The sequence below is a fragment of the Cryptomeria japonica genome, chromosome 9 (assembly GCF_030272615.1).
Source record: "Cryptomeria japonica chromosome 9, Sugi_1.0, whole genome shotgun sequence".
In the NCBI taxonomy this organism is placed as follows: Eukaryota; Viridiplantae; Streptophyta; class Pinopsida; order Cupressales; family Cupressaceae; genus Cryptomeria; species Cryptomeria japonica.
The window spans coordinates 6,563,528-6,581,572 of NC_081413.1; the positions used below are offsets into that span (position 1 = coordinate 6,563,528).

General features: G+C 35.6%; 1 protein-coding gene across 1 annotated transcript; it reads left to right on the forward strand.

The window, feature by feature from the left end:
* The first annotated feature begins 14,257 nt into the window (after positions 1-14,257).
* On the forward strand, positions 14,258-15,565 carry LOC131067757 (uncharacterized). The gene has a single exon (XM_058002887.2). The coding sequence runs from the start codon at positions 14,443-14,445 to the stop codon at positions 15,040-15,042; it is 600 nt and encodes a 199-aa protein (XP_057858870.2). The 5' UTR covers positions 14,258-14,442; the 3' UTR covers positions 15,043-15,565.
* Positions 15,566-18,045: the final 2,480 nt, after the last annotated feature.

The following is an 18,045-nucleotide window of genomic DNA, read 5'->3' on the forward strand; positions in this document are numbered from 1 at the left end:
TCTTGTGTCTTCACCACCTTTCTTTCATGTAGAATCTTTAAAAACTCCTAAGGAGGTTTAGGATACCCTAAAAAAAATATTTGGGAAGCAAGATGAGATGAGAGGTTTTGAGTAGGAGAATGAGCTCATTAGTTTGAGCCCTACTTCATTTAACACTTAAGAATATTTCTTCACCAAATTCAAATCACCAAGGTTGTAGCTTAAAGAATGTGGAATAGACAAAAATGATGATTAGTTAACTTCTCTCCATTCTATCTAAGCTTGGCCCAAATCATTAAATATTTGTTTCAACTTTCTACTTTATTAAGAGTGTTATGGGAACTACTTGGAAAATGTCCTCTTTAGATGAATTTATTTCTAACTTCATTAGAGAGAAAGATAAGTTAATTTAGATGGGGATAGTGAAGTCTAATAAGTCTCAAGCTCTTATTGCTAAAAGTAAGACACGATAAGTTTCACATGAAGGGATGAAGCAACATGATTAAAAAAAAGGCAAAGAGACTAAGGGAGAACAAAAATATTGGTCCTCCAACCCAAACTTTGAAAGTTCTTCAAATAAAGGCATGAAAGATAAAAATGTGAATCACAATAGTGGAAACAATGTAATGCAAGACAAAACACACATTCACACAATCACAAAATGAAGCATAAGATCTATTCATAAAATCAAATGATAAATAATATTACCATAGAAAAGACCTTGGATTGCTCCATTGTTTCTTGATAAATACTTAAAAGCTTGATGCAGATTTTCTCTCAGAATTTGTAGCATATCTTTATATAATCATGATAGTATGAAGGCTTGATGCTTGATAATGATGATGCTTGATAATTTACCAATAGTGTAGGGTACAATTACGGATCATAAGAAACTCAATATTGTTATGTGCTAGCTGAGAACTAGAAATAGAACAATGAAAATTAACGATGTCCAAAGAATTATTCAATTCTTCTTCAAAATTTTCTAGAAATAACATATTGTCATCAGCAAAATGAGAGTTGACAACAACTTTATTATGAGGAATAGAGATTCTTTTGATGAGATTCATTCTATTATCTTTTCAAATAAGATATCCCAAAGCATTAGCTATAAGCACATATATGAATGAGGATAAGGGACATCCTTGTCTTATGAATCATTGCAACTTGAATAAATCTAATAAAGTTTGATTAATAATAAGATGAGCGTCAGCATCTCTGAACAATATTTGAACATGTTTCTCTATTTTTGGCTTAAAACCCAACCAATGAAGCATTTGAATAATGAAGTTCCAATGAATTCCATCATAAGATTTATTAAATTCAAGCTTAACCAACAGTTCATTATGTCTCAATTGTTGGGCCTATTCAATGGTCTCCCGAGAAAACATTAAATTGTCAAGAATATATCCGCCTTTCATGAACCTTGTTTGTTCAACTCTTGCAATGCCTTAGAAAACAATTATAATCCTAATAACCAATGCCTTAGCAATAATTTTAGAGGACATGTTTAATAGAGTAATTGGAGGCCAACCAACAATAGTATTGTCATTTTCCCCTTAGGAATGAGTTTGATAAAGAATTTATTGATTGTTGGGCCCAATGTTCCCTTTGAAGAGCTTCTAAGTAGACCATATAAAATAATCTTTGTTATGGTTCCACGTGATTTGATAAAATTTAGGAGTCCTGAAGTCCATCAAATCCTAGGCCTTTACTAGATTTCATAGAAAAAATAGCACAGTCAATTTCATCCAAGGAGAGAATAAGGTCTAAGAATCGACAATAACCTGGGTCAATCTTGGTAGGGATGCAACCCTTCCCACCTTCTTCCAATATTTTTTGGACATCTTCCTAGTTTTTCTCTTCCTTGAACAAATTCTCATAATTATTTTTGAACAAAATGATAATTCATTAGGGTCTGAATTCATTAGGGTCTGAGTGTAATCCATCTTTTTCCATAATCATACAAATTCTCTCATTTTTATATTTATAATTTAGATAATTAAAAAAGAACTTGGATCCTTTATTCCCTTTTTTTATCCATTGTATCCTAGCTCTAATTTTAGCTCTTTTTCCTTTGTAATGATCCAACCTTCGAATTTGAGATTGTTGTGAAATTATACAATGCATAATTACATAGAGAAAGCAATAAACAATAAACACACATATTTATGTGGAAAAACTTGGTAAAAATATACCAGGCAAAAAACCACAGGCAAAGATCTTTCATATTGTATTTCTCAAGAATTTTCAAGGTTACAACAATCTTAAAAAGTATCTACAAACCATGATTTCTCATAGTATTTTACATCTGATTTGTAGAGTCTCAATTAAGGTCAATTTTCCAAAAATAGAAGGTATGACTTTGCAACTACATGTTAGACAAATATTGAAATGGCTAAAAATAGTATGTCCCAAAAAATTTGAATGCCTTCAACATGGGTCACCTTTATTGAACACCTTCGACATGGAAATAGGGCTACAACTAGCCCCCCTACAACCCTTAGTCTTCAGCCTTCAACTAGAAGCTTATTACTTTGAACAACTACATCGGGCACAGTCCTAAAGCACTATTGTGGTACCCCATGATGACTATTCTTCACTACTAGCTCCCGACTATTTGTCACTACTGGAATAACACTAGAATCGACTTCAAATTCCAATAGAGATTCAACAACAACAATAGCGGTTTGAAGCTTTTCATTTTTAGGATCAACATTTAGTTGTTTTTGAGCATGTTCTAGTTTCCCTTGAAGGGATTTTATCTATGTATTTGAGTTTCCATTCCATTCTCCTACCAAAGGATTGAAAAAAATCAAGAAACTATGTTAGAGTAGCACATCAATGCTTAATCAATGACTCTCCTTCCTGTGGTTTAGGAATGGAAATCCAAATTATGGCTAAGGAAGACATGCATAAAAAATTTTAAGATGAGAAATATTAATAAATGTAGGGAGCTAAGAATGAGAGGCTAAACTATGAGTAAGGGTAATAGAGCAGATGATAGGAAAATGATCATATAAGGTAGTGGAATAGTCAACTTGTACATAAGCACCAACAAGAGATTCCATTAGTTGTATATTATGAGATAAATAAATGTAGAGGGGAAAAAGTGAACCACTCCAATGGGTGGGTGGACACTAGTCAGGGACTCACTATTCTAGACAAAGGACAAACTATGATGAAAATTTGTCTAGATGCTAAAACTACATAAAATAACAAAGTAGAAAGTGAAATGCGACTAATTACTAAATAATGGGAAAGAAGAGTCTCACAACTGGTCCACACTTGAATCCTCTAGCTAGCTCCTCGAATAAACTCAACAACCTACCCACAAAGAGCACAAGGACAAAATGTTGTGGCTATGTTTTAGAGGCTTGCCACAGTTAGACCCCCATTTTTGTGTTTCCACCTCTACTGAAAACCAAGATAGATAGAAAGATAAAAGAGAGCAATAGATAAATAATATACAACAATAATCGATAATATTATATGGAGATAGTAAAGGAAAAAGGAAGAAGAGAACTCCCCTTCCACATCCAAAGTGAAGGCTCGCTGGATGAAGAAGAAGAAAGAACCAAGCTTCCTCAAAGTGCGATGGTGGTGGTGATGCAAGAGAGCCAAGTAGACAACCGAGAGAGCTTGTAACAAGCGATTGTGGATAAAATAAAATAGTCATAAGATCAAAATCACGGCCCAAGAGAAAGAATGCAAGACTAGAGAGTTCCAATGAGTGATTAAATATCCAAAAATTATCTTAAAGGGAGAAGATATGCATGCTGGATGAGGTTGGATGTTTGTGCTCGCATGCAAAGACATTACAGACATCTTCCAGACACAGGCGTAATGCTCAAACAACCACCTTCAGGCTGCCAGATTTGTGAGAAGCGAGCATGGTGCATGGACATCTTCGTGAGTCGCTAGCATCTATGAGGCAAACAACCAACATGGTTGGGAAAGGTTCAAGGTGAAGGTTGACAAGGCTAGTGAGATAGACAAAAGCACAAAGTGGTCAAGGATTTCTCCAATTAGCATAAAGTGAAGGCACTTATGTAGTGTAAAATTACACAAGATATAATTTACACCACTACATTTTGCCCCCACTTTAGCGAGCATATTATTATTATCGAAATGCGAGATAAAGTAAAGATTACCAATATTTGAATGGGAAGCATAATTCTCTACCTGTGCAGAGATGCCCCTAGGAAAGAGTCTCGAATCTTTGAAGAGATGTTGTTAGACTGTTCCAACAAAAACATGTTAGCTATAGACAAACGTGTTAGATGGAAGAGCGAATAAAATGATATGATAGGCACTGAGATAATTGATAACAATAAAAAGATGATTTCGTCGATATGGGTAACACCTTGTGCTAGATAGCCATATGACAGGGCAATTTTAGATAGAATGGATTGGCCCCCACAAAAGGTGATAAGATCCAGTGGTTTGGCCCACAAGGAAAACAAGATGGTTTATAGATTTTGTCGATGTGGGTAGCAAGATATGCTAGATAGACATATGATAGGGTGACCTTGGATCAAGTGGATTGGCCCCCACTAATAGGCAAACAAGATAATGGATTTCATCATTATGGGTAGCGCATTGTGATAGATAGCCATATGATGGGGCATTCTTAGATCAAGTGGATTGGCCCCCACTAATAGGCAAGCATGATAGATCAAGTGTTTTGGCCTCCACTAATAGACAAACAGGATAATGCAAGATGTAGGTATGATCATGCAAAAATGCAAAAATATGAAAGCATAGGAGCCCCCCCCGTAGAATGGTATGTGTGAAACACATGTCATTCTAAGGAGAAGAGATGTAATGGAATGTCAACATGACAAGATGTTTCTATAGAATTCCACCTTGCAACAAATGACACATAGCACCCCCAACATCAACAAAAACACAAGAGCATGGGGAAATCTGCTAATTCGGCATCAGAACCCATAGCAGTAAGAAAAAGATAATATATAGCCACATATGGGTGTTTCATCATGGTACCGAGCTTTATGAATCATATGAAGAAGGCACATGAAAAAAAATAAAAATTGGGTCAACATGGAAGAGAGCCTAAATGCCCCCAATGCTTTGCATCATCCCCAATATTGAAAATCAAGATACGACAAATAGAAGAATATTATAACAAAAAATCCCTTGTTTCCAAGAACCTACAAAGTGAAATGGGTCCTTCAAGAGGGCATGTAACATATAAAGACAAACAACCTCTCGTTTCCAAGTACCAACAGGGTAACTTGGGTCCTCTAGGAGGGAACAAACATAGAAAGCAAGTATGGAGGAACACAAGTAGACACACTCTAATCTACAAGATAAAGAGAGGGAGGCACTGACCTATAGGTCATCCACCAACAACTCATTATCCTCCCAATCTTGATCATATGGGGAGGGAGGTCGAGACGAAGGAGGAATAATTGTAAGGGGAGTGCCTGGCATGGCACCAACAACAAGGGATAAGGACGAAGCAACTTCCACATTTTCATCCAAAATCCCTTGGTAGGAGAGGGTCAATGATTGTGTGAAGATCTTTGATAGTTTTGGGATATCCTCTAGGGAGTAAAACAACACCTCTCATTAGAGGAGGCAGGTGATTCGGCCCGAGATGGTGGAGCAAGAGCTGCACTGTCAAACTTTGAAAGAGAGGTAGAAATAAACTCTGAAGAAGGCAAAACCTCCTTAACAAATCAAATAGTGGCAAAAAAAAAACATAGATAGAACATGAATAGATACAGAAAATGAAGGCATCGGGGTTGATTTATGATGGCGTAACTCAAGCACGGGGCCTTGCTCAAACTTCCTCTTTGGTTTCTATGGAGGTGAAGACCCCCGATCCACCATAGTGGACTTAAGTACTCCAGGGAAACTCTAATGCAGAGGTGGATGTGAAATAGATAGAGAAGACAAGGCTGCATTGGACACCACCTGAGTGTGAAGCATGGTCATAGGCTAGGAGAAAGGAGGAAAATCTGGCAAGGAAGTGATCAGGGGAAGCTCTAAGGAAGGAGAAACAAAAACCTGCACTTGTTTAGGGTGAGACTCATCAACAATTCCTAGAGCAGATGGTAGTAGAAAATAAGATGAAGCAGGAGCAAGCTCAATAGTCTCAGAAGCAAGCATAGAAACAATAGGAATAGACATCATTGGTTCACTCGCAACAGCTTCACATTCACGAGCCATCATGTGTTGATAACGCTTGCGCTCACATGCTTACTGATTATAGTATAGATGGGGTCGAGGAGTGGAAGTTTGGGAAGGCTCAGTTGCATCATGCTCCATAGGAGAGGCCATTGGAGTCAGATCCAATGAAGGAGAAGGCCCAACCAATGAAGTAGGAGGTGCAACTGACATAGGTCTCAAATTCACACCCATAGGTGCCCTTCCTCATTTCGCTTGAGGAGCAGTCCGAGGAATAGGTGACACCTTTAGAGGCTGTGATGTGGGAGCCAGTGGAGATGAACGAGCATGAGGTGAACATCTACCCTTATCATATCGGACAGGATGAGAGATATCAATGAGGATAGGAAACTCAAAGGGAGGGTAGGATACATAATGTGGCAGCATGGGTGCTTTTCCTTTGTTTGTACTAGATACAAATGTAAGAATAGAAGACACCACTGGGGACTATGTGGTCCTAGGTGGATGAGGAGGTCTACGTTGAGGAGTAGGTTTAACCTCAGCTCCTAAAAAAGGAGGAGCATAAGGTACTACCTGCTCAAGCACAAAAATAAATGAGGCGATGATGGGTATAGGAAGAGGCAGGGAAACTACAGGCTAAGTTGATGAAGAGGCCAACTCTCTTGTCTTGTCTTTATAATATGCCTTATATAAAAAGTCACCATAGAGAGTCATAGGACCAACTAGAGTAGGCCAAAAATTTTCTAAGCTAAAACCCTCACGAGCAATCAGCGGCTAGAATCTAGTGTCTTGGACTGTGTGCACTATGCCCTCGTGAGGAAATTTCAAACATTTTTGAACTACTAAAGGGATTGCTTCCATGACAATCAACCAGGGGATACCTAGCTTAACCTAGAACAAGTTCGATTCAAGAATGACAAAAAAGGTGGTGGAAACCAATTTCAGACCTGTAAGGACCATCAAAGTGGTATTCTCGAGAGGCAGAACAGAAAGCCCATCATGTGTTCAGACAAAATAACAACACTCATCGTACCTCACCCTATGCCAACCATTAATGAACAAGACCTCCTCCATGATAGCATCGACTTGGCATGTGGGATCCACCATCACACCTGTAACAATGTAATTTTTTATCTTGGTCAAGATGTATAATGGAGTAGGTTCTCCACTATAGGGAGCATCCAGAGGTGTGAATGATATTTCATTGTTTTGCATTTTCTGGCTAGGGGGCGAGAGAGGAGTGATAGTAACCATGTTGACAAAAGAGCCACCACTTGACTTAGGGTTTGATGATGCATAAATAAAGTTAAATAAAAGATATAGGAGATAAAGCCACTCTAAAGATGTGCAAGGTAGGTTCATGTCGGGTTCGCTAAAATATAGAGGGGAAAAAGTGAACCACTTTGATAGGTGAGTGAACACCAGTTGGGGACTTGCTATTCAACCTTTCCACTTGGGATGCAGTACAAAGTGTATGGTTGTCTGGTACCCCTTAGATGGCATTGAACATGTCATAGAGGTCTCCTAATGTGACTCTATGACACTCTGTCTACAAACACATGCGCAGGTCTTAGATGATAGTGCAACACACTAGCGTCTCGTATGGATAGAGTCACAAAGTTTGTACAGAGGACAGAGTGTGACAAAAACATGTCCAGATGATTGAAATAAAGTAAATAATAGTGCAAAATGAAAGTACAACTAATTATAAAATGTGGAATATATGCATCGGTATATGGATCGATAGTAGGTTTGATATTCACCATATTGATCGTTGCTTGAGGAATATCGACACCAATTTGTGGGCCAGTGGTGTTGAATTGACCATCCTGAATGACTTCAGCTAGTGGTACATAATTTTTAACAATCATAGAAATAACCCTTAACACTTACAAGCCCTTCTTATCTGAGATTACCATATCTCTCAGATTATGACTGACAAAACCGACCCAAGGAAGGATATTTTCTCACTCAAGGAAACCTTTAAAGTCCTACAAGTTTCTCTCCAGAGAATAAACCTGGTCGAATGGAACCTCGAGAGAAGATTCATGATCGATAGTAGGTGGAGATGGAGGAGAGCTATTCACAGGGGTACTATTTTGTGAATTATGTGTAGAGGAACCCCAATCATGATGCCTTTGAGAGGCTGAGAAGAAAAGAGATCATTCGAGTCGGGTGAAAACATAGGCCTTGGACAAGTTGGATTGTAATGATACAGAGGGATATTCTTTCTAATAGTTCTTCTCACAATCACTCTTGTAGTTGTTCGGGTCATGAAGCTCATAGACAAGCCTCACGTTGATAGGTCGGAAGGAGTGAAGAAGAAGTGTAAAACTTTCATTTCATGTAAGGTTCACCAAAATGTAGAGGGGAAAAAGTGAACCACTTCGATAGGTGGGTGAACACTAGTCAGGGACTCACTATTCAACCTCTCCACTCAAGATGTAGTACAAAGTGTATGTCGTTCTAGTACCCCTTAGATGACACTAAACGTGTCATAGAGGTCTCCTAACATAACTCTATGACACTTTGTCTACGAATGCACGTGCAGGTCTTAGACAACAGTGCGACACGTTGGCATCCCGCACAAATAGAGTCACAAAGTCTGTACACAGGACGGACTGTGACTGGAACGTGTCCAAATACTAAAACTACATAAAATAACAAAGCAAAAATTAAAATGTGACTAATTACTAAATAATGGGAAAGAAGAGAAGAAGAGTCTCACAACCGGTCCATGCTTGAAGCCTCCAACTAGCTCCATGAATCAACTTGATAACTTGCACACAAAGAGAGAAAGGACAAAATGTCATGGTTGTGTTTTAGAGGCTTGCCATAGTCAAACCCTCGTTTTGGTGTTTCTACCTCCACAGATAGCCAATATAGATAGAAAGATAAAAGAAAGCAATAGATAAATGATATACAATGATAATCGATATGTTACTATGGAGATAGTAAAGGAAAAAGGAAGAAGATAATTCCCCTTCCACACCCAAAGCAAAGGCTTGTTGGATGATGAAGAAGAAAGAACCAAGCTTCCTTGAAGTACAATGGTGGTGGTGATTCAAGAGAGCCAAGTAGATAACCAAGAGAGCTTCTAGGCGACTGTGGATACAAAAAATAGTAAGATTGAAATGATAGCCCAAGAGATAGAAAGTAAGATCAGAGAGTTCCAATGAGTGATTAGAGATCAAAAAATAAGCTTGAAGGGAGAAGATATGCATGTTGGACGAGGGTGGATGTCGGTGGTCACATGCAAAGATGTTATGGGTGTCTTCAAGGTGCACCTACGTAACACTCAAACATCCACCTTCAGGCTGTCAAATTTGTGGGACGTAAGCACGATGTGCTGATGTATCCACAATGTGTTAGCGTCTACGAGTCAGACAGTCAACATGGTTGGGAAAAGGACAAGGCGAAGGTTGATGAGGCTGGTGAGATGGACAAAAGTACAAAGTGGTCAAGGAGTTCTCCAATCAGCGTAAAGCGAAGGTGCTTATGTAGCATAGAATTACACAAGGTGTAATTTACGACACTACAATAAAATCTACCCAACCTATTCAACTTCCTATCACTTTTAATTCTATAGTTAGACCAAGTAAGCATAAAGTAAGAAAAATAATTTCAAATATATTATATTTGACCACAAATACAAAAAAGAGCATCATGAGAATTCCTTTCTTATAAACATTTGCATGCTTAATTGCTCAACTTGTTTAATTATAAGTTGAATATGTCAAGGGCTAATCCCATTCACGTATTGTCAATCTAAGGGGCATTGGGTTGCATCATTTAATTTTTTTAGCAATTTTTTCTTGATACTTTTGCTCTCAATTTTTGGTAGATTTTTTTATAATGGTAAAAGTTATTAACTCTATATTTTGTTGTAATGAAGCCCATGCCTTTGACTACAACAATCTTTAGTCTTACTAGTACCAAAATGGTCTTCTCTTAACATTGAAAAAAAAGCTTCACCATAGTACATACAATTGACTAGGCCCAAACACATTTGGTTTCCATCTCAGTCTTAGTGGCATTATGCTCTATAACAAAGTGTGTCTGGTTGTTCTTAGGTGGATGTCAATAATTATTATGCATATTCAATCTTTTTGTAAAACATTATTTATAGTTTGAAAAATTATTGTTGCTATGTTAGAGAGTATTAATTGCAATTGATGCTTATTTGTAATTAAATTTAATAGGTAAATGAGGTGATGTGAATTTGGACATACCAAAATCTATATGGGGAAAATTTTAAAAGTGTTTATATATAAGGGATTGATATTTGTATTTATATAATTGGAATGTAACTTCTAAAACATGGTGGCGGTCTAATGAATATGCATTATAATACAAAAATACAAGTATTATAATTGAAACACATAATTTATTCAATACAAAATATATCCACTCACAACGAAACATAGGGTAGCAATAAAACAATTATGCTAAATCCCCAATATGGCTCCAAGTGACGCCCTACTGATAATATGATTCATTAATAAAAAGTATTATAACTATACTATATTTTTTGACATCCCACTTAATCAGAGCACATCCTACATCTACAAGGCCACATAAAAATTGTCTAAGACCTTGAAGGCTTATGACGATACTTATAAACTTGCTTTAAGAAATGCTTAATACTCAAGTGGCAATCAAGATAGTAGGCAAGAGTATAATTAATAAATCATAATACGAAGATGTACACTCACTAATAATAATATTCTTGACCTTTGATTTCAATTACTGAATGGTGCAACCCAAAATTCTCATGATAGTCTAGAGCATGGTCGAGATAGTATTTGCACTTTCCAATTATATTAAAAATGACCTTAATGGCTAGTACAAAGATAATAGGAGATTCAAGACAATATAATCAAAGATAATTGGTCTCTTAACTCAATATCAACAATCCAATTTGATCCTATCTTGTACTCAAGGCATTAACTAAGGTCACATTTCTTGGAGGCATTTACTCACTGCCTTGTCTAAGTTTCCATATTTTGCATACAAATTTATCGTATATGTAGGGGAAGAGGGATTGTTGTTGAAATCCCAACAACATGAACCTGTATATTGTTAATAAATGATTAGACTTTAGCCAATGTTCTAGTAAACATAATTGTTCTTAGTATTTTATGGGCTTCAAATAATTGCATGTGTCAAAATTGTATAGATTAAGGCATTTAGAAGAAGATTATAATTAGTATTATATTACATAAAAAATGGCATTGGAAGTTCTCTTAAAAATATTGTTTGAGCTCACTATTGTACTTGATGGCTAGATGAGTACTTTGCAAATTGGTTTTATATTGATGTCTTTAAATCCCTTTTATCAAATAAGAAAGTTTTAAATTAGAAATAATAAAAGGAAAATGATAGTAAAATGATATCATATAATAGAAAATTTTAAGTTTTATCAAATAAGAAAGTTTTAAATTAGAAATAATAAAATGAATATGATAGTAAAATGATGTCATCTATTATAAAGTTTTGAGCTTGAAATAATAAGAGTTATGAATATTCACAATTACATTTAAAACAACAAGATGGATAAATCTTAAGTAAATAAAATAATTTTAATTTACTTGTACTTATTTTATTTTATTTTATTTTAGAATTGTTTTATTGTACTAGTCTATATATCTTCACTTTAATCTATATTAAGTACGCCTACAGGATCAAGGCACTTTGTTTTCCCTTTGTATAGACAATTAAATTAAAAGTAAAAAAGTGCCTTGATCCTCTTGACGTACTTTATATAGATTAAAGTGAAGATATATATAGGCTAGTAGGATTTGGAATTTGAATATATAAGGAAAAAAAAATTAAAATTAACTTCATTTATTTATTTATATTTAGATGACGTGAATTAATGATTAGCATAATATTAATTTAATGAATTTTTATATAATCAATTTTGAGTTATGCTATATGATGTTTAATTTGTATTTAAGGTTATGGTTATGGTTGGTGTTAGGGTTAACATCATGGTTAGGTTTAAGTTAACAATTAGGGTTAGGGTTAGATTTAGTATTTGGATTATGGTCAAGTTTAGGGTTAGGGCTTAGGGTTAGGTTAAAGATTATATGTTTAGGTTAAGGGTTAGGATTTATATCATGATTAGGATTAGGGATAGGGTAAGGCTTAGAACTATCGTTAGGGTTAGCGTTTAGGGTTGCTACTTTAGTCTTAAGGTCAAGATTACGGTTAGGGTTAGGGTTTATGTCAAATTTATGAATAACTATAGGGTTAAGGTTACGTTTTGAAGTAGGGTAAGGGTTAGGGTTAGAATTGTGGTCAAGGTTTAGGGTTTTGAATAGGATTATAGTTAGGGTAAGGGTTAAATCATGGTTAGGGTTATGCTTAGGAATAGCTTTTGGATTAGACATAGAGTTTGGTTTAGGATCATTACTAGAGTAAGATTAAGATTGCAATTAGAACTATATAAGAGATAAAATAAGAGTTATGATACACTTTTGTTAAGAATTGGGGTTGGGGTTAAAATGGTAGTTACGATTATGTTATGATTGGGGTTAGGGCTTGAATTCAATTAGAGGTATTAGGATTAAGGCTATAAATAAAATAATTTTAATTTACTCGTAGTTATTTTAGTTTAGTTTAGAATTGTTTTATTGTAAAATATGTTGTCTATGCTTTGGTTTCCACGTTCCAAACTATTTTGTTTATTAAGAATTATTTTATTTACTACATAACACATAAATTTTAATTTGTATTTTAAAATAAATAATAATATTTTTTTGTATTTTATGCCTCTAAGCTCTCTAGGGAATGTGGAATCATTTTATTTAACTATAAAAATATTTGATTTATTACTTAAATACATAAATTTAATTTGTATTTTAAAATAAATAATATGGATTGGAGAGTGTGATTGGAACATTGATTTAAAAATAGTTAGAGAGTATAATCTAGAAATCTAGAAACAAATCAAATCATAGATTGTGGAAATCTGATATCATTAATAAATAATAATGTAAGGGCATTATCAAGCCATTAGAAAACACAAATGACTCATAGGTTTGATCCTTTGGATTTAATTCCAAATGGGTGAAGCAAATAGAGACTATAAGAAAGGTTAAGACTTTCTTTCATAGATCCCACCAAACATCGATTTTTAATTTAAAAATAATAAAATACATATTATGGACTGGGGCCTAGCTCGATTGGCCAACCCAATGAGGGTAATCTCCCCAACCCGATGTGGTACTGGTCACGTTTAAAATTTTACCTACACTTTATAGGGGGTCTAAAAAAATAAAATACATATTTATTTTATATTTAAATTTTTGATTCACAACTTTTTGCAAAGACTTTAATGGATTTCTATTCTTCGTGTTTAGTATTTTAGAAGAACATTTATTTCTCGTCATATTTTACATATATTTTTAAAATATAGATATGCTAGTTATAGCTTTTTTTACCCCAAATGAAGATGCATACCCTACCGCCATTAAGACAACTGTGGATGTAATTAATAAATATATTTAAATAAACAAAAATAAATAATAATAAAATTATTATACCCACACGATCAACGTGAAAAACACGCGGCAAGGATGCCGTGTTTTAGCGGGCAGCCGAGAACTAACAAAAATAGAATATAATTAAAATTTAAAGAAAAAGAAAAAAGAAACAAATGAATCTATTTTTAGCAGGTTAAAATTCAATGGAAAAAGCACCTTCTAATAATAAAATCCGACTATTTTGGGTAGTGGGCCCCGCGATTTTCTGTGGCGAGCGTGTTGACAGTTTCTAAGCAAAACTATAGGCGGGCGGACTTTATGAAGGATTCAAAATAGCGAATAAAAAACCAGTCAGTCAACCGCCACGTGCCCTACGCTGTCATAAAAAAACGAGCTTTCATGCCAGATGGCAACAACTTGCCCCGCACGTCAAAATCACTTACCTTTTCTTCCGGTACGCGTCTTATTTCACGCTAAAGGATAAGTATGCTTGATATCCGGCTTAAGACACTTAACGACACTTTTAAGCTACTAATTAACTAAATATTAATCTAATTATAGTCCACCGACCTTGCAGCAAGGACCTCACATTTGAAGTAAATATCGATGCGGTAAGGTCTATAAAAAGGGGAATGGCGGATTGAATTTCCAAGAGCCTTCATGGAAGCTGCACGAAACGCGCTTAACAGACATTATGCCTATTTCATGGCCTTAGAGCTCTGTTTTCCAGTATTCAAGCATAATTTGATTTCTGTCTGTGATTCAGAATTTGCTATTTAGGGAAGATCTTGTTGTTTAGAGAAAAAGAGGGATAAAAATGGGAACGGCTGTTATGCAGGCGCAGGACTGTTTGAGTCCTTATGAGGGTTTAATGGGGGCTGTGTATCGGGCTCCTGCAAAACCGAAATCTAAGTCCCCGAGCAGGAAAAAATCGGGGCATGCACAGCAGGAGAAGAAACGGCCCGAGGCCGTGACGGATTCTAGAAAAAGATCCGTCAAGAGTCAGAATTTTCAGAGACAGAACGGGAAAGGTAACTTGAAAGAGCAGGGTAAGAATAATATGGTGATGGGGCAAGTCACGATCTTGAAGAGGGGACACACAGTTGAGAGTACCACTCATGCCATGGGCCGGCTTGGTGTTAGCCCTCCCAAAGCTGAGTTTGTAGCCCGGCCGACGAGATCTGCAGGTTTCGAACCTGCGACCTTTGTGAAAACGTTTAAGGCAAAGCCGAAACCGGAGGAATGGGCCGGCCCTGCGTTTGCCAATTCTCCGTCGCCGAGTTGTGTGCCGTTGCCAAATTTTTCTGTGAAGAAGACGGCGGCTGCAGCAGAAGAAAAGGTTTTAATCGAAGATGAATTTCCGCAAATTGATAGCTCCGCAACGAGGGATCTGAGGCGCTTGTTAGGCCTGGTGTAACTGATCTCTTCGCTCTCTCTGTTTTACCGGAAATGGTTAGGTTTTAGATTTATTCTCTGAATCGAATTTACTGCCATGATTGCCCCAAGTTTTAATAGGGATGAACAATTTGGCTTGAATTTGGTTAACTGACATAAATTTGTAGCATAGTGATTTCAATCAAATTGAGGTCTCAGTCAAGGGTTTGAATTGGCCTGGGCGAGGCGCTCAGCCAAATAATTTTATCTGTGGAATTAAGCTTTGCAGGTGAAGAGGGTTGGTTGAGTTGAGGCCGATTCTCTGTAGAATAAGGGTTTATACTCTTCTTCAATGTATGGAAGATAGTTAGGTGCAGAAAGATAGGTGGATGAACAAATCAAGTGTTGTTTAGTGCAAGTTGTAGGTGAAGGGAGTAACTATCACTTGAAATGGTAGCCGCTGTAAATGGTGTTATTGCAATTTATTTCACCATGAAGTCGTCCATGGATTGGATTGTATTCTTCAGACTTATATGTATCAATAAAATTGTAGTCTTTTACTTATCCATGAATTGTAATGAGTCGTAAAACATTTTGTCTTTTTGTGTCTAAAAATGGTTAATGTGGGGTATCAATCCTTCCATACTATACGGCTGAAGTTAGCAAGGTTAGTTGAATTTAATTAATTTTATTAAAAAAAATTAATAGGTGTCTAATAAATTTTATTATTAAATATAATTATAATTAATATCCAATTAATAAAATTAAAATAAAAAAATTTAAGATTCAATTAGCAATTGTACACATTAGTGTCCAATGGGTAGGTCCATTAGGGCAAAAGGTCAATTAGGTCAAAGAGGGGGAGGGTCAATTAAAATGTGCAGGTGGGTCAAAATGGTGTGGAAGGTTATTAGAAAAAAAAAATTGGTCTATTTTAAAAATTAAAAATTTATAGCAATAAGGTGGGTCAAAAAGGTGTGGAAGGTTAATTAGAAAAAAATTGGTCTATTTTAAAAAATAAAAATAAATAGCAATTGCACTTTAGTGTGCAATGGGAGGGTCAAAAGAGGTGTGGAAGGTCAAAAATTTTGCTCTTTTTTCATAGCTAGACAAAAATTTTGAATTAGGAAGATAATCAACTTCCATTACCAAAGGCACAAAGAGAGGTAGTGTGAGATCCTCAATTTTTCCGAAAACATCTCAGCCCCCCTCCATGGGACCCCAGCCTAAGAGAGATATAGGGGTGGAGAAAAATGAAAGGAGAATGTGGAAGGTCAATTAAAGTGTGCAATGGGTGGGTCAAAGAGGGTGTGGAAGGCCAAATAGAAAAATAAATGACATTTTAAAAAAAAAAGAATTATTAGCAATTGCACTTTAGTGTGCACTAGGTGGGTAGAGAGAGAATAAAAGAATAAAAGAGATTCAAGGGTGGAGAGAGATGGAAGGTGAAATATAGAGAAAGAGCTATAGATATAAAGGTCTAAGCGGGAGAGGGAGAGGTAGAGAGATGGGAGATAAGGATATAAAGAGGGAGAGTTAGAGAGGAAGAGAGAGAGAGGGCAGGGGAGGGCAGGAGGAGAGATATAAATAGAGAGACGAGCAAACAAATATTAGAGATAGACAAATAAAGATGGAGAGAGAGAGAGAGAGAGAGAGAGAGAGAGCGCAAATCAACATAGGTAGATCTCTCTTTGTCCCTTCTTCATTTACAATTCCACTTTTGGATTAACCAAATTGTAGGCTTTATTTACGATTTCTTCCAATACCTTATTATTGTCATTTGATAGATATTTGATTAAAATATTTATAAAAATATAAATTATTGTATGACATATATAAGTAATCTTTTTAAAAAATTATTAAGGTATTATAGATACCTATTTATGTATAATAAACTATAGAATTTTCATATATTTAATTTAAAAAATTTAGACTAGATTGAATAATATTATATTTTAATAATTAAAAATAATAATATTCTAGAAAATAAGAATCATATAATTATTATATAAAATATGATTAAATCATTAAAATATTTATTTAAATAAAAGAAAAGTAATGATCAACATATCAAATTGCCGATTAAAACTATAAAACACATTTTCATTTAAAAATGTGAAATGAATAAAAACAAAGCAATAAAGCGAAAATACAAGGAAAGGTGCAAAAGTGGTCGAAGTTTAATACTACTAACGAAAAATCAAAAGCAGATAAGAAAGTCGAAAAGCGAGAGAAATATCAAACGAGAGATCAAAATACAATCCCGAACTTTCTGACATTGGCCAAATCGAATTCCAATTAATCTACCAGCACGAATTGCTCCCGAGATGAAAGACTCACATACTTTTGAGGCTCCTAATAAATGAAAGGAGGTCAAACTTTGAATATCAAAACCCTAGCAAAGAGAAGGTAATGCATACCATCTACAAGAACGTCTCATATGTGGTTAATAAAGAGGCGAAATCCCTGGGAGGAAAGTCACTGGGAGAAATGCAAGTAGAGAACAAATAAGAGCATGGGTGACACAAAATTGGAAGGAAAAGCCAAAGATTAATTATATACTGAAAAATTTCTCCATTGTAGAATTTGATTCAGAAAAGGAAAGGGATCAAGTCATCAATGCACCCTCATGGTGAATTGAAGGAGTTAGTTCGTGTGCATTTTGGGTCAAAATCTTCATCAAATTGCACATTTTGGATCTGTCTCTATAACATGTCAATCAAATACTAGTCAAGAGATTGCCTCCCGCTAATTGGATCATAACTGAAGTGGTTCTAGACTTGGATATGGGAAAAGATGATTTAGCTCTATTTGTTGGAATCAAATTAATCACTATCGATCCAGTCCACAAGAACCTTTGACTCACATATGTTAGGGGAGAATAGGAGTAGGAGATCGAAGTGGAGATGCAAAATTTTTATTGTGTCAAATGTGGAAGTCGAAATCATTTAGAGGAAGATCCCCTAAACCTATATGACATAGATGGATCCATGTAATGTCCCTTGTCAATTCTGATATTTAACTTCTGATTCTCTTGCCGGGATAT

Bases quoted from the DNA above. Each gene is read 5' to 3' on its own strand.
- LOC131067757 (XM_058002887.2), top strand. From the start codon at position 14,443: ATGGGAACGGCTGTTATGCAGGCGCAGGACTGTTTGAGTCCTTATGAG.